We start from the raw sequence: 25,190 nt of genomic DNA on the forward strand, positions 1-25,190 counted from the left end.
TGAAAGCAAACTCCCCAAGCTGGAGCCTGGCACAATCATTCTGAGAATAGAAAGGTAAAAGGGTTTTTTTTTCTCGCTGTCCTCCCTACACACAGAGATCCAAATGTACAGGTGAGACAATTTGGTGCCCTTCAACGACAAGAAACACCCTAAGTTGGGGACCTAATCTTCTCTGAGTTTTATTCTCAGTATGCCACTACACAGATGTCTATGCCACACGATGATTTATTTACGGGTTATACAATTTGTGAAGGCTGTGTATGAATACCATACATTTTTTTTATTTGCATTCCATTTTTTTTAAAAGGACAAACGTACACAAAAGCAGGGGGTCTAAAACCCCTTCCACTGTCATTACACTTTTATACAGTGCAGAATGAAACTTAAAATAGGTGTGCCACCGAACTGTACAGTCAGGCAAAAGGGGGGAGGGGGAGGAAATGACAAAAGCGTCCTTCATATTTATATTTTTATATATATAATATATAATTATATATAAAACATAGAGAAAATTGCTTTGCCATGCTGCTGCTTTTGACATTAACGATGGTTATTTCACACAGTCCCTACGGCAAATATTGCCAACACATTAACCACTTTAATACTGATTGACCAAGGCTGCTGTTGTGTTTTATTAAAATGTTGAATAAATAAAAGCGTGAGCCTTGTTAATCTTTTCCATTTTTAACCTTTATTTCTCAAAGTGCTTTTTCTTTGTAATTTGGTACTTTACTATTTAAAATAGGCTTGGGTACGGTCAAAAAGAAGTGGGGTGATTTCTACAGGATCGTGTGATTGAGCACCCAGCTCAACACCCTCAGTTCTACTGTTGCATTTTCCGTGTGTTTGTGTGTGTGTGTATCTGATCCTGCTTTTCAAATCCCCACCAACACCTGAAGATAGAGAAGGCTTTGGAAACTCAACGCACAATTACGATCTAGGAAAGAAGATATGGGAAGAGCACCATCTCAGCACTCACTCAGATGTCTGGAGAGTCTGCCATTGCCCTGAATCAGAGGTCAAATAAACAATGAGCCATATGTATATTTCATGCTCAGTCCCTAAAATATAAGAAGAGAGGTTACAACTGGAAGCCAATTCTGATTGCTGAATGAAGGACCCAGTGATGGACACCACATGAAAATGATTGTTGTTCACCATCGCTGTCTGCATTATTTGTGCTGCTTTACTTTGTACAGCAGATCCCTGACCCTCAAATTTTAGAATCCATTTTCATTAATGATCATTTAAAATTGTAGAGAATTTGGGGGTAGGATATATTTTTAAAAAGCAGAGTTCATTTGAATCCTATTCCTTTTTTAAAGCGGGAGTGAGGAGGAAACCACAAAGTGGTTTTTGGAATTTTTACCAAATCACTGTTCTGAATGTACTGAGACCCAAGATGAAAGGACAATTGAGTACTTAGTGTTTTGGCATTGTGCTTCACCTTCCCCTACAAAAAAAAAAAGCACACACAATGCATCTTTGCTCCTCTTCAAGGCTTCCTTGAGAACAGCGTGTTCCTCTCTGTAGATGTTTTGAATATTCATATACCTCATGAGCAACTATCAGTCTAGCTTCTGGGGAGGTTCTTTGGCTCCTAAAGGGGCTTGTAGAAGGAAGTTCCACAGTTCTATACAGTTTTCACTTGGATCTTTGGGGATTGGCTGCCCCTCCAAGAAAGCTCAGCTCCCCAGCCCTACTGTCACATCACGCAAGGTTTGATGTCTTGGTATGTAACTTGCTGATGGTAGTAAGAGCCGCTACCTCCTGAATGCATGGAAGATGACGCCATGGCGTTGATGGAGAACACAAATTCTTTCCGGTCACACATGCTTGGAGATTGAGAATGGTACCGGATTCCTGAAAGAAAAACAGAGAGCATATTTAAGTGACTGGGAAGAAGACAAGAGACAGAGAGGAGGGGGTAAAATATGTCACCCTGGAGATATGAAACTGCAGAATTAGAACCTCGATTATACTTTGCTTCAGCATGAATAGAAACTGTGGTCTGTCTCCAGCTAAGTTCTACTCAGAGGAAACCCACTGGAATTCATTAACAGGATAGGAATAACTTAGGTCCATTAATGTCAAAGGTTCTACTCTGAGTAGAACTTAGTTGGTGACATCCCGGTGGTCTTGCGTTCCACTACAGGTGTCAATCAACAAAGGTTGAGTGACTATTTTGATAACAAGTTCATTCCTTTAGGGTTATTCTGCATGCATGTTAAGCTTTAACATTGGTCGATTACAGCATTGGCTTTTACAGTAGGAACAGGAGTTACCCAAGCCATTTTACTGCCTGTGACAAAGGACAAGACCATGGGTAGGCAAACTAAGGCCCAGGGGCCAGATCCGGCCCAATCGCCTTCTAAATCCGGCCCGCGGATGGTCCAGGAATCAGCATGTTTTTACATGAGTAGAATGTGTCCTTTTATTTAAAATGCATCTCTGGGTTATTTGTGGGGCCTGCCTGGTGTTTTTACATGAGTAGAATGTGTGCTTTTATTTAAAATGCATCTCTGGGTTATTTGTAGGGCATAGGAATTTCATTCATCCCCCCACCCCCGCAAAAAAATAGTCCGGCCCCCCACAAGGTCTGAGGGACAGTGGACCAGCCCCCTGCTGAAAAAGTTTGCTGACCCCTGGACAAGACTGTGAATTCACCACGCTGTGCACAAAATCTGACTAGGCTGGTAATGGAATCCTACCTCAGCACTGGCGATGGAGTAGAGTCCTCTGCACCCTAGTGCCGTACGTTAGCTTAGGGGCTCCAGGGCAGACCATACCCTAGCCACTTTCTGCCCCTCAGAATTTGCTGCCTGAGACTTTCTCTTTTTAGTCAAGAGAGCAGAGGCAGCTGCTTCATTCTGCCTCATAGAAGGAATACATAAGGAACACAGGAAGCTTTCTTCTACTGAGTCAGACCATTGGTTCATCTTGCTCAGTACTGTCAACACTATCTGGCAGTGGCAGTGGTTTTGGGCAGCAGTCTCTCAGCCCTACCTGGAAATGCTGGGCACTGAAGCTGGGAGCATCTGTGAGGCCGATGATCCATCACTGAGATGTGTGTGGCCCTTTCTCTGATGTAAGATGCCCAAAGGAGTCCAGCTCTGAGGCAGAGTAGCTGCCTCACATAGATCATGTCTGAGCTTCAGTTTTTTACATTTCCAACATAAAAGGGGCATCATGTAAGAAAAATGGGATAGAATTCCTCTTCCTTCCTTCCTTCCTTCCTTCCTTCCTTTCTTCCTTTCCTTCTGTCTGTCTTTCCTCTCTTTCTTTTCTTTTTTGCTTTCCCCCTTTTTCCTTTTTTCCTTCTTTCCTCCTCTTTTCCTTTTCAGAACAGATTTTAGAAGCATTTCTTTCACTCCAGTGTACTATAAAAGGATACATTGTATTGGGTATGAACTTTTGTATACCTTTGGGCAAGGATCCATATTAACAGGAGACTGGAGAGCTACTGCCAGGTATGGTCAAGGATAATAAATGGGTAACAGAACCTGTGCAGCTTGCTATCCTCCACATACTGGGACTTACCAGGTGCTTCACAACCTCTATGTTGTGTTTTAGTTGCAAGCAGGGAGCAAAACCTGAAGATTTACTGAGCTTTCATTAGGCTGAAATTAGCTTGGGGGGGAGAGGCAGAGTGGGGAGAGGATGACGACTTCAGTAGGCCTGAGCTACGTAAACCAGTGGTCTGACTCAGTAGAAGGGCAGATTCCAATGTGCTTGAGTTCCATTTCTGGCATGCGCGGGTGGAATTTTTGAACACATCTCCCCTTCATCCCTTGAACAGTAGAACCTCAAGCCATATCACAAACTGCTTCTGAAACTTTGTAGTAGTAGTTCCAGCAACCTGCAACGGCAACCTGCCATACAGAAGCCTAGGGTGCTTCTCTTGGAGAAACACAATTCCACAGACTTGCTGCTTGTCTACAACTGGTTACACAATTCAAGTCTGGAGCCTCACCTTCTTCCACCTCAGTTTATGGTGACAATAGGCACCAGTCCACAAGATCTCCCCCTGGAAGGGGCTTCATCAACCCTTTGGAATCTTTTAGACCCAGCTAGGTGATGTTATGGACTCTGAACTCTGCCGTTCTTAATCAGAGGAAATTCCCACTTGATTGGAATGGGAATTTTGCCCATTCGCAAATAGCAGGATGGGATGGGACTGTCTGTTTCCTGGCTGGCCAAGGAAGGAGGACTGAGGGTTGGGCTTTTTTCTTTTCTTTTTGGTGCTTGTGTGTATAGATTTGGCTTTCTTGATAAAGCTGGAGGACTTACATTCATTCAAGCCAGAGGAAAAACAAGCCCTGGCTTTTAATTATTTCTAGGGTTAAATTACTACTGTACGCCAATGAAGACTTGCAATGAACATAAACAAAACCTATCAGGTTTTGGACCACAATCAGACATTTTATTAAAAGCAGATATTAACCTTGCTCCTTCTTCTGAAAAGGAACATACCTTTCTTCTACCCACCCATCCCTTTGCATGGCTGATGCTACAGGATCAGGGCAGGCCTTTGCAGTAACTTGTGGGAAAAATTATCTATGGATCCACATCTGCTGATAGTATTTAAATATACTTATTTCATTGTCTGGAACATTGGTTCCTAATTAACAAATTTCATAGAACACTTCCTCACGCAGTAACTGGATTACTCATATTTAGTGGTTAACAACTTGCAATGGATAGAATTAGCATTCCTCTCCCTTTCAGAATTGTAAACCCTTTCCGTTTTAAAAATAACAGCCCTATCTCTACCCATCTATAGAGCAGTTAACAACACCATATACAGACTGCACAATGGACTTATTTAAGTGATTTAAAAAAAAAACTTTTGCACCTATATGACAATAGAATAATTTCTTAATTAATTGGTTGTCCATTTCATGGTGATTTAACCAAGTAAAGAACTGACAAAAATTAGTAGTAGTAGTAGTAGTCATTGCCTTTTTTAAATGTTGTTTTTTGCATGCCTTCTGTGGCCATCCCCTCCCCCCCCCGCCATTTAAAAAGGGGTTATTTGGTTTCCAAACTCATGTGGCAGAAGTCAGAATGATATCCAAGATTTATAACTCCCTCATTTGTCCAGAATGTATTTTTTAAAAAAATAAAATGCTCCTCGTCCCCTTTATGTTGCTAAAAAAAACCAGCCGGTTAAAGAAACAGTAGGAGACGTGAGTTTTTATATTTTGAAGGTGAGATGATTGCTATAGTGTGTGTTTTTTTAAAAAAAGTAAACCCCCGCCCCTAGGCTGTAAAAAATAAGCTTGAATTTCCTCCCAACTTTCCATAATTTTTCTCTGTTCACCTCCATTATTTCCCACGCGCCTTTTTGCTCCCCTCTATTGCTACTAGTTATCCTTAACTCTGCCTGATGGCCCGGACCAAACAGAGTGAGAAGACCTGTCGGGTCAGTAGACCGCTCCATTTGGAGCAAGGAGGAGCGACTGGAGTCGGAGTCAGAACCAGGGAGTCAGAAGACAGTGGCTCGCCGTGATAACGCCTCCCTATCTGATTGCCCAGCTGCTAAAACTAGAGGGGAGCTGTTAAAATACAAAGGATCCTATCCCCAACAGTAAAAAAAAAAAAATCCTCTCTTCTAACAGAAGCAACACCACAGGCCCCCACCCGCAAAAAGGCCACAGGGAGGAGGAATTCTTTAAAAGTCTTTGGACTCTGCGCTTTCGCTAGCCGCGGCCTTTCGGCGCATCAGGCTAATTCTTTTTCCGAGCACAACCCTTCCACGTTTGTTTCGGCTATTTTTTTTTTTTTTAGGTCTCTGAATGCTTGCAAGCTTTTCTTTACCCCCCCCCCCCGCAACAACTTTTGTCTGCTGAAAAGACATTTTCCCTCTTCTTTCCCTACGAATTGGAAAAAAGAAAATCAAACTAACGCTTGTCTTCTCGCCTCTTAACACCCCTTATCTTTCCTCTCCAGTGGCCGACAGAGACCTTGTCAATTTCCCCTTGCTGGGCTGGTCAGTTTCAAACCATTATTCCCTCCTCTTAGTATGATCCCTCATCATCCCCATGCTATTAAGACTTATTGGGTGAGTGGGGGGTGGGTCTCCCCATCCCAATCACCACCGAAAGAGTACCTAGTGCATTTTCATGTTTTTTTGCAAAATCGAAACTAATCGCGCAAGTCCCTTTTTCTCTTACGGCCTCCGCTGCAAAGATGTCTCGCCCTCCTGGAACGCGAAAGAATCCGGCCAAGGTAAGCAATGTCGAGAATGCAGAGGGGCTGTTCGGGGAAGGGGGGTAATTTGGAGAGCAGACAGAGGGGTGGGGGAATAAAATAATAATAAACAAAACCACCCTAACAAAGCTGGTTGAGGCAAAGAAAGATGTTTTGTCTACAAAGGAGAGTTCAAAAGGGCAACTGAAATTAGGCAGTCAGTAAAATACTGACACAGGATTGACTCCTTTGCAGAGATCAGCTCTGGGAAAGAAGGTTTGGGGAGCAATTTTAAGTAGAAGATTGTATAAACACAATCAAGAGGTGGAATATATTGGATGGTGATGGTGGTTGTTGTTATTATTATTATCATCATCATCATTTTTGAAAATCTGTTTCGTTTCATTGGGAGAAATTGACAGCGCAGTCCTATGTGCATCCGTCCAGGTAAGTGCGTGTAGGAATGCAGCTTTAAGTTCACACTTTGATCACTGGGATATTTTTAAGGGCTTGGTTTTGGCTTGAGCTAGACTAAAATTACTCCTTGTCACCACTGCTGTCGTTAATTGCTGCAGTGGCACTCTGCTCGGTTTTGAATTGATGAGACCGGTCAGTATTAGAAGTGCTAATTAAATAGGATTACTATTTATAATTACTAAAGTCGTTGTTGCCTCAAAAGGAGGTGGTGCTAAACCGGGTTAATCAATTGTTGGGGAGAAAAAACAAAACAAGTAGTAACAAGAGTTCTATAGCGTCTTAAAGGTTAACCAATTTTGTCCGCTGTAAGCTTTCTGGGTTGCATCCCACGTCGCCAGATAGCTGCCACAATAAATAGTAATATTTCAGGTGCCACAGGACTCAGTGTCGTTCCTGGTGTTAATAATAATAATAATAATAATAATAATAATAATAATAATAATAATAACAACAACAACAACGGGGAAGACAAGGAAATTAATTATACCATCATTTTTTGACTTCAGGACAATATTTTCGTATATACCGTTAAGGCAATTGGCATTAAGATATATTGACACAACTTACTTACTGATGTTAATGCAACTATGAACAGGTTTTCTTTCTGCCACGTTTGAGGTAGGGACTATACTGGGATTAATTCTCTGACGCCCCAGAAAATAAAACCGAACTTCAACCATATTTCACAAATCACGCTGTTTCTTGTTTTGAAATATGCTCCTTTCTATGAAGTAAAACCGGGTCGTGTTTATTAGGGAACCGCAGCGAGGAAATAAAAGTGACGCAATGACAAATCTGTGACGCCCCGTACAATTCCAGGGTTTGCGCACATATATTAACCGAAGCGTAGGTAGGTATTGCTGCAACTGTATTTAGACTACACTCCTACTAAAATCTATGGGAATTTCCCTATTCATTCCATAACTGGATCCCTAAAACGCGTTATATCTGTATGGCACTATATAAGAGCATTTTTTTAACTCAATCTGCAATGTGTCTTTAATGGATTTCACTGGCATCAAACCATCAATATATAATAGTTTCTAAGCTTCTACACATACAATCATTGATAAGGCCCATGGAATATTATCTGTAATGTTATTCGGAATAGCATCAATAGGGCCGAGGCAGATTTAATTATTCCTAACGCACCTACTTAATGGGTAGCCTTAGATTTCCCTTAGAGAACGGGGCGCGCGCGAAGGTGGAGTGGGTAGGAGGGAAACCTCATCAATCCCACAAACTTCAAGTCAACTACTCTGATTAAACGGAGGCAAAAAATATAACAAGGCTCCCACAATATTTATGTACATTGCTTCAAAATACATCATCTTCTCGCATTCTTGAGAACACCGGATCTGTATTTATGGGTGCGATTTTCAGAGGGCTAAAAAACTTTTGGAGCTGCCCTCTCCACAATTGAATTTATTCCTTTTCTCTATGAGCAAAACAACTGGAGGAGGATTGGCGGCTGAAACTGGGTAGTGGTGGGGAATATCCCCCATTTTCTGCCCACGATCCCTATTTTTCTAGCTATACATCCACAATCCTGCTTACTCCCCACATCCAACCCTTTGACCCCAGTTAATCGGCCCTTCCTCGCTCCAGTACCCTCTGATCTCACATAAATCTCACGCGCACCCTTACTTCACTTTGGAACAGCCTCTACCTCGCTCTTAAAGCGTAGCTTTCCCCTCACAGCAGAGGGACTGACTTCTGGTGTCCCTGAACCGCTTGGGTTCATCACGTCACCTGGATAACTTATTACCTAACCATACAATCAGGATTTCCCCACATTTTCAAAGCGTACCAGCATTCGTTTAATAGAAAATAGGGCCGAATTGTTTCCAGGCTTATTCCGGGGGGGGGGTATTTTTGGTCAGGTGTCACATATTTTAGCCTACATAAAAGTGAACACGGAACTTATTTGTCACGGATCCTTAAGAAACCTATTGTTCCGTTGCTTTTAACTGGGTGCTCAGAGGTCTGTTCGCAGGCACCCATTATACAATTGAGATTTCCTCTGGGTTTGCAGCGCTGGCCGCCTGCCCTTCTCCCTTTAGCTTTACAGCTCCTGGCTTCGGCTGTTCCCATAACCCCGAACAAAACCTTTAGCCTCTAGTTCTGCGCTAAGCGCTCCCCAAATTCTGGGCATGTTTCCTTCCCTGTTCCAGTTTACGCGCGGCCTGATCGCCGCTCTCTCTCGCGATCTCCAGCCCCCCGCCCCCCCCCCCCCGGCGCTCAGGGACGCCCATCCCCACACCAGCCCGGCCTTACCTTGTAGTTCTGCCGTGTTGTGACTGTTTTGGTGCAAGTAAGGTTGCTCCAGGGAGTGCGTGGACAAGCCCGACGAGAGCGGGTTCCCTGCCGGATTGCAAGGCGACAGAGGCTGCTGTTTGATGTAGGAAGCTCCGCTGTTCAAACCCGGCGCTGCGGAGGGCGCCCAAGCGGACGGCGCCGTGCTGGAATAGACGGAGTGGGGCTCCATCACGCCACCTCCGGGGAGCAGGGGCGAGGCGGGCACCGAGCCGTCGTGGTGACCGTAGTCCCCTCCGGCGGAGCCTCCTCCACCTCCACCTCCACAGCTCCCCATATAGGAATGGTGCGCTCCGTTGGAGGACAAGTGGGGTACGGAGTGGCCGGCCAGTCCCATGCCGTCGACGTTCATCATGCCCAGGGCGCCGCCGTCTAGGGGGAGGCTGTTGGGCGGGCAAGAGGGCCCCTGGAAGCCGTAGCTGTCCGGGAGGTGGTTGAAATTCAAGTTCATCATGCTGTACATGGGCTTGAGGGCCTGGCATTTCCGCCTGAAGCCGCGGGGCCTCCGTCGGAAGGAGCCTTCTTCGAACATGAACTCGCTGGCCGGGTCGATGGTCCAGTAATGGCCCTTGCCCGGCCGGCCCAGCCCTTTGGGCAGCTTGATGAAGCATTCGTTGAGCGAGAGGTTGTGGCGCACCGAGTTCTTCCAGCCCTGGTACGAGCCGCGGAAGAACGGGAAGCGGCTCTGCAGGAACTGGTAGATCTCGCTCAGCGTCAGGCGCTTGGACGGCGAGCTCTGGATGGCCATGACAATCAAGGCGATGTAGGAGTAAGGCGGCTTCTCCGGCCGTCGGATGCCCGCGTTGGACTTCTTCGCTTTGGTGCCGCCGCTGCCTCCTCCTCCGCTGCCGCCTCCGCCGCTGCTGCTACTGCTGGGGGTCGAGGAGGTGGTGGACGACGCCGATTCCATGACTGCTCCCAGCTGCTGCTGCTGCGCCTTGTCGGAGGCTGTTGACATCGGAAAAGCCTCGGCCTCGGCAGGAGGAGGAGGAGGGGGTCGAGAGGAAGGAGCGCGCAGCAGTCCTGCGGTCATCGACGGCTCCCGTTCGCCGCCCCCTCCCTAAAGGACTGGCTCCTGGGCGGAACAGGGAGGGGGGTCTGAGCTCCCCCGTCTCGCTCCCAGGTCTTTCTCCTGCGCCCTTGCTTTTCCTCCAGAGAGTTGCGTAAAAGCGCTGCGAGCCGGAATGCAGAAGAAACGGAGCCGATCCCAGTCGCCTTCTCTTTCAGTCCAAGCTAAGCTGCGGGCTCCTGTCCCTGACTAACAGGGAGTGGAGGTGGGGAGACAGAGCCAAGGCCGTGGGAGAGGGGAGACGAGGGGACAGCTGTCCGCCGGACCCCCGGACGCGAAGCAAAGCCTCCTCTACCTGGAAAAGGCGCGTCTCCAAACCCGCCGCCACCCGCCCCTCTTCCGCACGATCCAAGCCAGCAGAGAGGCTGTGTCCGAGCCTTCTGCTCCTAATCCGGCGTTCCAAGCGGGAAAAGACTTCCTCCTCCTCCTTCTCTTTTCCCTCCTCCTCTTCGCCCTTCCCCCTTCTCCCGTTTCTCAGGCTTCGCGGGAGGCGCGGGCTTTCTCCCCCCACCCTCCCCACCCCCTGCCTGACCAGCGTTTCCTCCCAGCTCTCCCCCACCCGCCACCCCACCCGGCCTCCCAGGCTTCTGCCAGCGAGGAGTTGCTGCTGCTGCTACTGCTGCTGCTGCTTCTCAGCCCGGTGAGTCGCGGGTTCTGCCCCCAACCGGAGCGGTTGCCTTTAACTTTTATCTCAAGTCAGCGGGCGCCTGGCGGCTCTTGACAGCACGACGTAAGAGGCAGGAGGAGTCCCCGCCTCCCCTTCCCTCCCCGGCCCGCCAGGCAAGTTGCTCCCCCTCCCTCCCTCCTCCTCCCCTCCTTCTTCCTAGTCTCTTTTCCGCGTCTTAGCTCAACATTGGTGGGCGCTGTAAGGGGCTTCGCTCCAACCAAACGGAGGGATTCAATGCTGCCACCATCACCCCTCTGCCGATCCCACCTTGTCCTGATGCAGAAGAAGGATCTCTCTCCCCCCCCCCCCAATTTCTAGGCTCCACCCGAACCCGTATAATTCCTTCACACGCACACACGTGTTCACCACCTCCTCACTGGAGGACAGGGGGTTTTAATTGACCCTATGGGTTCACCCCTTCCTCATCACCCCAAACCCTAAATCTATGGTGTGAATATATTCGGAGTAATCTGTTGTGGGCATGCCGGTGTGGGTATTTAGGAGGGGATCCTAAATCCATTTACTTTACTTCGTTTGTGTGTGTGTGTATTTTAGGCCGGGATCCTTAGGCCGTCCCTCCTTTGGGAATGATCGGCGGGGCTTGCTCCCGAGGTGTAAACCAGACTCGGGTCCGTCCACCTAAGTAGTCCTGAGCGCACGGAATGAATGGAGCGCGTTGTGTTTAAATCGACGGGTACTACTTGGGTTTGAAGACTATCTGGGCGTTCCGTACATGATTCTGGATTAACTAGCTGCTAAATCGCTTCCCAAACTCTATTTCTCTGACACCCACATATAAACATCCCAACGATCCTCCGCTCTTTTTGGTTTCAACTGCTCTTACTTCTTCGTCCAAAGAAAATCTTTCTCTGTGTCCAGAGACTACTTTCTGCTTGCCCATTTCCAAACGTGTTGAAAGGCCACTTAGATCCTAACCTTCCGCTATTTTCACGCACCCTCCCCTGCCTCATTTCTTTGCTACGCAAAACCAGTTGGTAATACTCGCGAGGAAGCGATTTCCCTGTGGCCTTGTTTTGCGGACAAAAAAAAGAGAAAGAAATTAAGAAGTCTGTGCGCGCGCGCAGAGGAATAAACACAAACATCCCTCCCTAACAGCGAGACGTTTGCTAGAAATTGACCAGTTAATTGAACGCATTTAAAAAAAGGACCAGCAGTTTTGTTTATACACAAATGAGACACACCAAAAATTAAAGTGATTCCCGGATCTCCCCTGCCACCAAGGGGATCTCTCTTGAAAGGCGGTAAGTTTGGAACTCACCCACTTTTAAAAATCAAGTTTCTGATTTCTTTGCGAGATAGACGCAGACAAGGGGCAGGATGTTTATATAGCGCAACGTAAACAAGTTCCCGGGCCTTTTTTAATAAAATGAAAACGTCCGGAGTTTCTTCCAGTGGCCCACAGCTTATATTGCTGATTGTTTAGGGCTTTTCTTCCACCCACCCCATACATTCCCATCCTAAATATTTTCTTCTGTAAAAAAACAAAACAAAAACCGTACTGGACTCGTTGGTTATTACTTGATTCTACAGATTCTCAAAGACACTCGCACAAAACGTGCTTCCTAAAAGCGTCCCCAAAAAACATTCCCAACCCACATTTAGAGAAGGGTGGGTGTCCACCGTCCCCTCCCTATCATTTTTTTTTTTACTATCTTTTTTAAACTCTCCGGAGAATCTTTTCATCCGCTTCCCAGCCTGCCACTCACTCATCAAGGTAAGTCACTTCCAGATTTTGTCACCCTCTTTTCCAGGCGCGCGTGGTAAATTTAGCGCAATTAAGCTGTTAAAGGGGTCTAAGTGTGGGTGAGATTGGAGGTGAGGGGGGGCAGTTTAGCTTTCGCACTTAATCGCTGGAGTGGGTTGATGTGTGGAGAGAGAGGGGGGGAACAGATCTGCTGTTTCTTTATTGAAAAGATGGTGAGGGCCTAGAGAAGCATTTGTTGTTTCAAAGCATTATTTAAAATACACTTATAATGCTCCTTTATGGAGAGAGAATTCCTGGCTGGTGGTGGGGCACGCACCCCATTCACTTCCCTCTGTTACCCCGTTTCCTTTTAAAATGCTTTTTTTATAAAAAAAAAAATTGTTGTCCCTTTTTCAAAAGAAAACTTGAGATCCCAATCTAAGATCCTTCTGGGAAGGGCGAATTGCAAGCAGACGTTAGCAGCCTATGGGGCGCCTCACACATCTGTGAGACCCAAGGAGAGCAATTTCACTTCAGAAACAGTTTCTATCCTGTTTTCACTCCCTGATAAAAGAAGACGTAGGGTGGCAAGCTTTGTGTGGTGTGTGAAGGAGAAGCTAAGAAAAAAATCCAGTCTTCGCAATTGCAACAGAAATGGCTCCTGCCTGGGACACACAAGCAAGGATATCTCCAGATACAACGTGGGGGGTGGAAGGAAGAGGGAATGGTACATTTACGTCCCACCCCAGTCTCTTTGCAACTAGAAGACAGAACGTGATCACCAAAGTTCACCAGCAAATTTTCCTTTCGTAAACCTTATTGAAATGAATTGAGATGGTGGTGAAGGACAGCAGTCTCATCAAAAGGGTGTGCTGGTTTAATTGCTGCAATCCTAAAGGCACTGACAACAAACTAGTGCGTTCCATCGAATTCCAGAGGTCTATAGATAAATTGTTTTGGGGGTTTTAGGATAGGGTTTAGGATAGGATGTGTTATAAAGAGGTGGATTGTTGAGGGAGCCTATTTGATGATAGGAAAGGGATCGAGGAAAAATCGGTGCCCCTGCTTGCCTGTGGACCGCATTATCCCATAAACCAACGCAACGTGCAATACAATAAAATAGATTTTTTAAAAAGAAAACCACACTGTAGAGATAAACTCAAAGGAAAAACACTGACTACTTCTTGTCTGCGATGAGATCGCGCTGGCTCGGAGCCCAGCAGCTTCTCCTCAGCTGCTTTGAGGATCCCCATGGCTAGGAGTGCGGTGCGCTTTTGCGCATTTATAGGGGGAAATGTTCGCACAGCGGTGAAAGGGGAAACGATCGTGATTCAAATCAGGACGTTTATAAAAAGCTGTCAAAACAGACGTTTCCCCAGTTATCTTAAAGGACCCACAGACTGAACCCTGTTTGTTTGTTTGTTTGTTCGTTTGTTTTAGCCAGCGAAAGTCAATCTGCAGAGCAATCCTATGCAAGTTTACCTGGGAATAAACCCCGCTGAATACCGAGGCGGGGCCTTCAATAATAAGCAGGCACAGGTCTGCGCTGTTGACACTGTACGCTTTTAGGGGCAGAGGCCTGCCGGCGTCTTTGCCTTATATTTCATGTCTGAGTATAAACGGAGGGCATGGAATTCACAGCAAAGCCAAACACGACAATCATAATAAATAATTACTGTTTTAAAAACAGCATGGAATCCACTATGTGAAAACAACCTACGTTGAATGTAGGGCCACGTTGAAAATCTATTTGGAAAGTTAGTCGTGACTAAGAAAAGCCCCACTGATTTCTGTGGGAACTGACCTAAGTCCGGATTCAAATCTATGTGTTTTCCCCTATCAGAAAACAGCACATATATTCACACACCCTTCCTTTTTGTAGCCTAGAGTTCCTTTCGCTCTTGCCCAGCAGACAAATCTCTGTTTTTATTCGCTTGGGCTATAATTAAAGTTTCCTCTTCCATTCTTCCACCGGCTCAGCAACCGGCTGGGTTCCCTGTAATATCGCATTCCTAAATGCAGTCACTCGGTAGGGGGATCGGGACCTTGACTCCACCCGATCAATGAAGGCTTCTCTACCCTTTTACCCTGAAGGCAGTCCCCCTCCCACGGCTTTTTCCGGGGTCAATGTGCTTAAAGGGCACAAGGAACTGAGCTGAAATAGTGCACATATGTGTGTCTGTGTGTGTAGTGCATATATATAGTATATATATAATAGTGCATATAACGAGAAATCTGTAGATATATATGCTTCCTCGTAACCGCAAGACGTCATTGTAAGAAGGAACTCCGCTTTCAGGTTGTCAGAGTGGAAATAATGGAGGGGACCCCAAATCTAGGCATATTTATTTGGCAGGGGCAACCCCCCCATAGAAAATCAACGGGGCTTACTCCGAAATTTAAAACAACAACAATGTTTATGGCCCAGTTTTAGGCCGCCTGCGATGCCATCTTTAATACGCTTCATTTAAAGGAAAAACACCCGCCTCGCCCACAAAAAAACACCTCATCCTTTTTTTCCAAACACGAGTGAGCACGATCCGACCACAGCTGAGCAACGGGAGAGTTCAAATGCGTTTTTACAACTCTCTCCTCACTGAAACCATTGTAACTTCGACGTACTCCTCTGATGCTGGGCCCTGTGTTGTTCTGAATGGAGAGGGAAATCTCTAGTCTTCTGGGACAGCAAACCCCACCACCACTCTCCGCCAAAAACACACACACACACCCTGTCCTTTATTTAGAAGTGGGTCCTATTGATCTAAGTGGAATATGCTTCCACGGAAGTATCCTTGGAATAATCACTCAAAGCCCCTTAAACTCCATCATCCAAGTTGGAAGTTGGCACCCTTGGTTTCAGTGCAATTTACTTCCAGGGAAGCGTGCTTAGAATAACCATTCAGGACTTCAACACTTCAGGAGACACGAAGCCTCTCTCCAGGTGGCTGCAGGCTGCAAAGAGATAGCTCAATCCGTCACCCCAGAGAAGCTGCAACACTTGACTCTAAACTCTTTTTTTGTAGTCCTTGTTTATTTCGATGGTACGAAAACCAGGCCGATTCTTAACCACACCGAGTTGGAACTAAAATGCAGTTGCTTTAAGTGGATCTTGTAAAATCTAACTTGGCCGAGAAGGGCAGGAGAACTTAAGATACCTTTTGGATTGGACACTCTGCGGGGCAGACGCCCAACTCTTTTTTTTATATATCCTGTTTTTCACACAGTCTAGGCAGCAATCCTAAGCACACTTCCTAAAAAAGCATTCAGACAGACTTGCTTCTGAGTAGACAGCACGATGAAAAGAGAGTGTGTGTGTGTGTACCCTCTTCCAAGGTAAAATGGATTAACCCTGTTAGAAAAGTGCTGAGAAAAGGTGCTGGTATTTTATGGACTAGATTTTCCATGTGTTGAGATGTGCTATTTATTTTAAAATCCTATTTGAGAACATCACTCGCCCGCCTCAAGAGTTGTCCCCAAATGCGCTCTTAAATTCAAGGGCCTTGCTTTTCCTCACAGTGATACAGAGGATGGTACCGTGTGTACCATTCACCGAGGGTGTCCGGCGCTGTTTATAGAACGAAACCGGCTAAAACCCAAATACTCCGGCTTCACTCCTAGAGTTTGTGCTGCCCGGTTCGAATCCGGAGCGGCGCGCTTTTCCTCCTGAGCCAGACCAACGGCCACCCTCCTCATCCATTACAGCTTGCTGTCCTAAGGGCGCTCCTTGGAGAGGAAGCCCCATGGAAATCAATGGGACCTGCTTCTTTGCAAGCGGGCCTGTTTCAGACCGTCTCCTGGAGCCTAGGGAGAGATAGGAGGGTCACGAATGTAGGTGAAAACGCATAGATGTACACTTTCCTTTATTTTTCCAGATGTAGGGGAAGTAACCAGCTGGAGCAATTTTATTTTTGTATATTTATCCGTCGGCGCGGGATGTCTGCAAGATCTGCAGTGGCGCTTTTTCAAAAGAGATCTTCTAGCTCGCTGGAATGGATTTGCAAAAAGATCGATCCGAGGAGGGAGGAGAAAGCGGCAAAATTTCTATATATATACACATGTTTGCAAGCGCTGTTCCTCGCTCCGCGATATTTTTTTTTGTCCTAAAAAGAATCGAAGAATTATTTCCCCACCCCGCCTCCTCCTTTTCCCCCTGCAGGTATTTTTACTAGCTAATTGCTTAAGTGAAGGAGTCTTTGCTAGAAAGAAGACGTTGGGAGCGGGGAGGCGGAGGGTGGGGAGTGTAATCCGAGGCTGGAAATGTATCTGGCTAGTATTGTCAAAAGCAGATTTTGCAGGCAAAGGAAGGACGCGAGGGGGGTTGCTTCTTTGGAAAGGGGCCCGCATGTTTATCAAAGGTCAGACCACCCACGGGGAGGACGGAGTCAGACGCGCGTCCGCACTCGCTCCGGCCTCTCTGCCCTGGTTTTCATTAACACCAGGGAGCTGGTCCCGAACGAAAAAGACGCCTCCCCCCCCAACCCACCCCCTCAGTCTCCTCCTGGGTCCCTCTACTTACTCGTCCCCCCCCCCAACCCTCGCAAAGCGATTCCATAACCGTTTACACAAGGCCAAGGGAGGTGAGTGGCACGATCCGGCTTGACCAGTTTGCTTCATCTGGAGATTACGCGAGAGACAGATATAAAATCATATATATGGTAACATGTTCCAACTTCAAGGTGTTGACAAGGAATTGCAGTCGAGCGAGGGGAGGTGGAAGGGAGCTGGATAGATTTTTGGCAGAGCTCTCCAGAAACGCAGCATCAAGCTTTCCAACGTGGGCAGAGGAGGAGGAGGGACCTTCTCACCACCTTCCTCGGTTGTTATGATCATCCCCTCTCTGTGGTTTTACCCCGGCTTCATGAACAACTGCCTGGAAGAGTGAGAACTGTCTGCATGTTCTAAATCCATCCTTGCAGGTTCTCCCTCTTGCAATCCACTTTAGGTAAGCCGGAGTAACCACCGCTGCTTGTTGCCACACTTTTTATTTATTTATATTTATTTATTTATATATCACCTTTGCCTGCAAGGAGCTCAAGGCAGTGTACGTTGTTCTACCCTCCCCTTTTTATCCTCGCAGCACCCCTGTGTGGTAGGTTACACTGGCCCAGAGCTTCAGGCTGAGTGAGGATTTCAACCATGGTCTTCAAGGTCCTATTCCAACACTCTGAACTTTCACACCAGTATATGAATATTATGTAAGCCTGCTGGGCCTGTGCACACGTTGAAACCAGTTTCAGAACTACTCAACTATCATTCAGCTGTGAGGAACATGGGAAGCTACTTCATACCGAGTCAGACTATTGGTCTGTCTGAACTCTGTACTGCCTTCACTGACCAGCTGCAGCTCTGCAGAAATTCAAACATGGGTCTTTTTCAGCCTGGGGATTGAACCTGGGACCTTCTGCATGCAAAGCAGTTGCTCTACCACTGAGCCAAGTCCCTCCCCTCCCTCCAAGAGAGGGCAGCTGTTCCAGGATTATTCAGATGCAGCTCTCACTGATTTCAATGGGACCTGCTTCTGGGTAAATGTGCCTAGTTTAACGATAAGGTCTGGGATAGATTCGACTACTCTAAAAGAAACTAAGGCAAAGGATGTTCTCTTTACTGTGCATTCATGATTATTGGTGCTCGTGATGGTATCAGGGCTGTTATGCATGATCCCCAGATGCTTTGGGATGGGCAGACTGCTTCATTCCCATACATCTCCCATAACTCCCTGCTAAATTCTTGGAACTCTTCATACCACAATTTTTCACAGTGTATTTTTTCTCCCTCATGCTTATTTTGCACTATTGTGCAGCAGTGCCCCTCTAGGGTGCAATAATGCTGCAACACTGGGGACACATTGCAGCACAACTCACAACGCAGAATGATGTGAGGGTCATCTTGTTCCTGGGGGTCATCTAGTCCCACCCCTTGCAATGCAGGCATCTCAGCGTGTTGCAGAATGCACCCACGAAAGGACACCAGTCTAGAGGGGCCTTATGTCCCACCTCCAAAACACAGCATTTTGCTAGCAGCAATGCGGAAATTATTCTATCAGTGACTTTAAGCCAGGTTCAGAGGCAGTGTACCTCTGAATACCAGCTGCTGTGGAGCAGTAAGAAAAGTCTATTACAGTGGTACCTCGGGTTAAGAACTTAATTCATTCCGAAGGTCTGTTTCTTAACCTGAAACCGTTCTTAACCTGAAGCACCACTTTAGCTAATGGGGCCTCCTGCTGCAGCCACACTGCTGCTGCACAATTTCTTTTCTCATCCTGAAGCAAAGTTCTTAACCCGAGGTACTATTTCTGGGTTAGCAGAGTCTGTAACCTGAAGCGTCTGTAACCTGAAGCGTATGTAACCCGAGGTACCACTGTACTTGTGGGCTTTTCTGAGGAATTTACTGTCGGATGTGTTGGGCTGATGTGTCTGCTTGGGAAGGAGTAAATAGAAAACCTCCAAGTTTCCAAAACTGTCCTTTAACTTGCGCTGATTTTCCCTTAAGTGCTAGACTGATACTCAGAAGAATTGCTGACCTCATTTCCTACTTCTATCTTCATCCTCACCTTGTGGGAGGAGACATCTTTGTACGTCTATCCTGCTGACACAAGCATGTTTCAAGGCACCTCCACCTGACTTAGACAGAACCAGTATATTTCTTACTAAGGATGTATTTCCTGCAATAAACATAGCTTTCTTGTTTTCCTAAACTCAGATCCTCTGTGTGTTTATATACAGGGTAGTGTGTGGTCCCAACCAAGGAAGGATTTCAGTACATACTTCAAGGTTCTGCTGATACAACTCCAAATGACATCAACTAGCTTGGGGTTTCCTAAACTTGGGTCGCCAGCTGTTTTTGGACTACAACTCCTATCATCCCTAGCTTGCAGGACCAGTAGTCAGGGATGATAGGACTTGTAGTTCAAAAACAGCTGGAGACCCAAGTTTGGGAAACCCTGAACTAGCTGGCCTCTGCTGGAAGCAGGATGCTGGGCCACTGGTCTCATTCCAAAGAGCTCCACATGAAATGGTCGAGAGGAAAGGGACCTAGTCCAACCCTCTGCTCACTGCAGGACCTACAGTGCAGGATATGATGGCACATCAGTGTGCACTGAAATCCCTCCTCACAGAAGGACACTTTACCCCAGATGTAATCTCTGTAAAGAAGCCTAATTTTGTTATTGGAAGTACATGTCGGACAGGGAAGATCTTACTTCCAGCAAAGTAAAAAATCCATACCTGCATCTTCATTTCTGCAAGAGAGAGATAAAGGGGGGGGGGAGGAAATGTGTCATCCCCCCAAGTGGGATGAAGGAAGAGGAGGAGGAAGAAGTGAGGTCAGCAACCCTGAGAGTTTCAGACTAACACTTGGAGAAAGGTCAGTGCAGGTTAGGTCAGAAGGACAGTCTAGGAAGCTTGGATGCTCCTCTCTCTATCGACTTTCTCCCCATGCAAACCCACCAGCCTTAATAGAAGCTGAGTTATATGCATCCCAAAACTTCATCCAACAGATGGCCCTGGCCCACAGTGCATCACAGTAGGCCATAGCTCAGTTGGCAGAGCATCTACTGTACATGCAGAAGGTGCCAGGTTCAATCCCTGGTAGGACTGGCAGAGCAGCCTACCTGAAACCCAGGAGAAGCCACTGCCAGTCCGTGTAGGCAATACTGAGCCAGACTGACCAGTAACTCTGGGGGGGGGGGCAGCTCCCAATATTCCTATTCACGGCTCTCTCTGTTCCCACAACAACCCCTGTGGTGAAAGTTATTACCCTGTAATTTTCCCAAAGCCCTCTTATTCGTAATGGAATCTCCCATATGCAACTCAGACCTTCCTTGAGTCTGTATCTCTTTGTAGACCGCAATAGAGAGTGCATTTTGTTGTGGTTTTTTCTCTGATGAATATGGAAGAAACTTCAATATCAGCACAGATCAATATAGGCAGCAAAATTTGATGATGAAAAATTGTCATTACTTTTGCAGGGCCTTTTGTTGTTGTATATTCGTACTCTGCCCATTGATTTCATCTATATCTAATACCTGTGTCACATGTTTTATCCCGTTAGCCCCTGCAGAATGAGTGAACTGTTTGCGAGAGCGTAAGCTTTGTCTGTGTAGGTTAATAAAAACCTTTTGTGGGCACCCTAAAGACTAATAAATTTATTATGATATGTCTAGTGCCTAGTATTGCCCCTAACCCTAACACAGGTGAGGAAGCAGGGTGGCCAGCATGTTAACAGTGGAATTAAGCCACTATGAAATGCAATAATTACAATACATTACTATTCGATTATTTAATTGCTTCTGTACATTATTTAAAACAACATTTCTGAATTACTTTTCATCATATGAGATTCCAGGGTTGTGTGCAGCGTAGAAGGACAGTTCAACAGGATACAAAACAAGTGAAATAAAGACAACACATCAGAGCTTAAATGTAGGCAAAATAAGCACAACAGCCACGATTGATTTATAAGGGGCAACATCTTAGCACTGGCAGGGCAGGAACCTCTTGTCTCTATTCATGCCCAAACAGACAAAACCAAATGTGTGTTTCTGCATGCACATCACTGGAAAGGAGAGAGGGGAGCGTCTTCCTTACGAAATCACCCATTCCCCCCCTCCAAAAAAATCACCTCCCTTCTGCCCCTCTTACATCCAATTTATTCTCCTCTCTTTCTCATCTCTCTTTACCGTCCCCCCCCCCCGGTATTTGTATCCCTGATTATGGGGTTATCATAACTGGAATGCTTTGCAGAGTTGCTGGCGGCGTCCCAAATCTCTGTTCCATTCAAAGGCAAAAGACAAGAGACGAGGAGAGGGGGAGGGAGGGAGGAATTGCGACAGAAGTGGAGAATTGGAAGGGGCTGGGGAGAAGTTCCTCTGAAACACTTCTCCAAAAAGTGTCCCCCCACCCACGCAATCTGCGTGTGTGGCCCACGCTGCTTTATCTCGTTCCAGCTCCCGAGGCTTAGCCTGGAATCTTGCTCTGGGGAGGGGTGAGGGTCGTCCTGCCAGCAGCCCTTTCCAGAGCGTGTAAAACGGATCCACCGCCAACGTGGATCTTGGAAGATCTCTCTCAGTTGGTGGTGGAGGGAGGCGAGGGGGGGGGGTCAGATTTCTAGGATCTCACTGGACGGAATGGAAACACGCGACCCACCAGCCCTATCAAAGCTGCAATCCTTGTGGGTGGGGAGGGAACCACTCAGTTTCCTGGGAGGAAGCCCATTGAACTTGTTGAAGGACGCAGGAGCGTATGAAACTGCCTTAGTTAGGCCATCTAACTCCGTATTGTCGACACTGACTGGCAGCGAGTCTTTCCAGAGCTTCAGGCAGAAGACATTCCCAGCCCCGCCTGGAGATGTTGGGGACTGAACCCGGAGCTTTTCCCGTGCAAAACACGCACTGTTCCACAGACGGAGTTACCGCCCTTACTTACGAATAGACACGGCTAGGATCGCGCTGTAAGCCGTTCAAGTTCAGGGCTGCTAAGAATATGGAAATAAAGTTAACACACGCTTATTGGGGAGTTCAAGGGAGCTTACTTCTGAGTAAATCTGCATAAAATAGGGGTTTGCCTGTCAATCGGCTTAGCTCCTGCTCCCCTCCCCGCCTCTCCTCCCTCCCCGCCCAAATCCTTGGACAGAGCTGGAAATAAGACCCAACAGATTACTTAAGTGATGGTTCGTGTGTCAGGCGCTGTACAGACAAAAATAAACAAGAGAGGCTGTCGCGGGTCTAACAGTCACTAAACGGCCTCCTGCAGCCAGCACAAATCTCTCTCCGGGAAGTGACAGCCCATGAAAAGTTTTGAGCGGGGTTTGAGCGAGATTTTGTGTTTGCAATGACCGATTAATCCGTCCGTAGTTTAGCAGCGTAGTTTAGAGGATGAGATCTTACATTAGATGCCACCAGTTTGAGTCTTGCTGAGGGAAGAGATCGGTTCTTTTCCGACCAGCATAGAAGAACACGAGTTTCACTGCGGGAAAATCAATCTAGGCAAACAGTGGCAGGGTCAGTGGGAATAGAACCGCACACGCATTGCCAAGGACTCAGCTCTTATGGATATCGATTTATTTTAAAAGAATGCAGTGCAGCGAATGGACTCACCTTACCGATTCTATGCTTTATATGCGTGGCAGGCCAACTCTGAGAAGAGAGCTTCGTAGAAAAAGGAATCTGTTTATGTATTGAGCCTCTGGGATTTTCTGAATTGTATTTCACTTGCTGTGACGCCTCTTTGAATGGGGCTCGTGGGCGGAAAAGCGAAGGATATGAATTACTTGCTGAAGCTGCAATCCTATAGACCTGGGAGTCGAGTCTCATTGACCTCAGCGAGGCTTTGTTCTGAGTAGACCTGCATAGGATTGCGCTGTTGGAGGAAGAGTGTATAGAAGGGCAGCACAATGCTATTCAGAAGGAAACTTGCCTGTTTGATTCTAACGGGCTTGCGCCCACCCAATTGCGCATAGGATTGCAGCCTCACTTTTCATTCATTAGGCTATTCCTCTCAGGGCGCAGACTTCCTTTCTTCAGTGTGTTCTGTTTCAGAGCAAGTCATCAGTGGATTCCCTTCTGAGTAGGCATGCACTGGGTCGCATTTTGCAATATGCTTGTGTGTATATAGGATCGCAGCAGCCTTATTTATTGGCTTAAACTTCATAAAACAAATCCTATCAAGGCTGTATTCTCCACGGTGTTTCATGATCTATTTATACATTTTCCAGTTCCTATTATGTTTCCTTCTTCACTCTCGGTTCGTCCAAGACTTTTCCCCGCATCTTAGAATAAGCCCCCCCCCCCCATTTTTTTCTATTCTGCACTCGAACCCATAGAATTCCTTCACACAAACAAACACGTGTTCACCTCCTTCCACCAATCAATAGAGGACAAGGGGTTCCAACTGATGCTCTGGATTCACCCCCTCGTCCTTATCACCACAAACCCTAAATCTATGATGTGAATATATTTGGAGCAATCTGTTGTGTGTCTGTGTGGGGTTTTGTGACGCGTGCGGGGGGATCCTAAATCAATTTTCTTCATATGTGCGTGGGGCATCAGCGAACACGTTTAAGATTGGAGGGATATTCATTAGTGTGAAATACGCGTATTTTGTATGAAATGGGTTGTGGATTGGGCTAGTACTTTAGCTTAAGCATAAATAAATGAAGAGACATTAAGAGACAAAGGATTATCTGTATCTATCTATCCATCTATCTATCTATCTATCATCTGTCAAACTAACTATCGTCTATCATCTATCTATTCTGCACACCCCAAAGAAAGCAGCCCGTGTGCGTGAGTACACGTGAATGATTCATTACATCCGTGTGTATGTAGATTTAACTCTGAAATCCCCCCAAAGTAAGCATACGTACTTATAAAAGATATTTCCGTGAGGTCAACGGGCGCGTGCCTTGAGGTTTCAGCTTAAGGCAGCGGTGGGCAGTAGGTCTTCTCGCTAGAACCCTGTAAGAGGGGGATAGGAAGGGAAATCAGAAATCTGCTCCACTTTACCTCATAAGAAAGGGACAGAAACACGTCTCAGAAGTGCGGCCTGCAGCTTGGAAGCAAACCTTTACGTCCCAACCCTCCTTTGATTGTCTAAGAGGAAACCGTCGGCTTCTTTCTTGTGTATTGGAAATGATTTCAACAAGAATTTTTTATTTTTTTATTTTATCTTCCGCGGTGTGCGCGTCTGAAGGCTTGGTCTAGGCGAGTTTAAAGAAGGATAGCAAGGCGCCGGCTAAATGGACATCCATTCAGGCAAAATGAGGACCGGCATTTATTTATTTATTTTAAAGTAAAGTTTGCAAATAAAACTGCACCTTCTCGTTCCGGAGTTATTTCGGAGGGATCGGATGGTTTGTTTTCTGCCTAGTGTCAGGTCATATCGGCCTCTTCTAATGAGAGAGTTGAAATGTATTTGCCTCAAGAGGTCGATTTTCAGCTGGTGTTGAAGAGAACAAAGGGAACCATTTCGTGTTCTGTCTGACAGCTAAATAAACTCCATCCTCCTCTCTCACACACCCCAGTCCTGTTCACTTTATAAAGCGTAACCCACCTTCGTTGCTTGGTTTCTGAACCGGGGCGGGAAATCTGATTGCACGCCATGAATCTGACAAAGTGGTCTGATTGCCACTGTTTACAACAAACACCTCGGTCCTCGTCTTGCGCGTTTCTTCTCTGCATCTGTAGATTGTAAGGGCATCCGGGTTTCCCCGCCCCCGCATCTCTGTCTGATGGGGAAAAAATATCACTAATATACTTCAAACGCTGGTACGATTATTTAAATAATATAGACCTTCAGGAAAAATACTTAAGGTTTCTAGGGCATGCTTTGTCCAGCAGCAGTTTCCTTTTTGTCGTTCCTGAAAATGGTAGGATTTAAGTGTAGATTGACAGGGGGGTTATGTAATTCTCGTTCTCCATCAGCACCGTTAGGTATCCAGAGAATAAATTAAGCATAGTTTTACAGCAATGGCAGCATGGTAAACTGTGTGCGTGAGTGCGTGCGTGCGTGCGTGCGTGCGTAAAAAAAAAAGCAAAATATACAAACTATATTGAGGATAGTAGAAGAAAATGCTTGGAAGAAGCTTGCAAAAGATCCCTGTAGAATATGGCTTGTTTGTAGACGCCCTGCTGTTTAACCAAGTCAATTGTGCCAAATCTGTGAAGGCACCTGCTCTGGAAAAACAACCTGCGCCGTTTTGGTGAAGAATACAGCACTTTAACATTAGAGTTTTATTTTTATTTATGCTTTGAAAAATACAACAAAAGT

The 25,190-nt window shown here is 46.3% G+C and overlaps 1 protein-coding gene and 1 long non-coding RNA gene across 2 annotated transcripts in view; one reads left to right on the forward strand and one right to left on the reverse strand.

The window, feature by feature from the left end:
• Positions 1–207: 207 nt before the first annotated feature.
• Positions 208–10,544, reverse strand: FOXF1 (forkhead box F1). The gene is made up of 2 exons (XM_083628306.1): positions 8,947–10,544; positions 208–1,863 (listed from the first exon to the last, which is right to left on the reverse strand). The coding sequence occupies exons 1-2, from the start codon at positions 10,016–10,018 to the stop codon at positions 1,706–1,708; spliced, it is 1,230 nt and encodes a 409-aa protein (XP_083484432.1). The 5' UTR covers positions 10,019–10,544; the 3' UTR covers positions 208–1,705.
• Positions 10,545–12,112: 1,568 nt separating this feature from the next.
• The window catches only part of LOC310768385, a 28,355-nt gene continuing 15,277 nt past the window's right edge, over positions 12,113–25,190 (forward strand). Inside the window, exon 1 of the long non-coding RNA XR_014551297.1 lies at positions 12,113–12,456. This is a non-coding gene — a long non-coding RNA (uncharacterized lncRNA). The remainder of the gene's footprint in view (positions 12,457–25,190) is intronic.

Source organism: Podarcis filfolensis (assembly GCF_964270895.1).
Source record: "Podarcis filfolensis genome assembly, chromosome: 8".
NCBI classification, from domain to species: Eukaryota; Metazoa; Chordata; class Lepidosauria; order Squamata; family Lacertidae; genus Podarcis; species Podarcis filfolensis.

Excerpts from the sequence above, each read along its gene's own strand:
- FOXF1 (XM_083628306.1), bottom strand. The coding sequence starts at position 10,018 with ATGACCGCAGGACTGCTGCGCGCTCCTTCCTCTCGACCCCCTCCTCCT. Across the intron at positions 1,864-8,946 it reads CAACACGGCAGAACTACAAG|GAATCCGGTACCATTCTCAA; the intron begins GTAAGGCCGGGC and ends TTTTTCTTTCAG.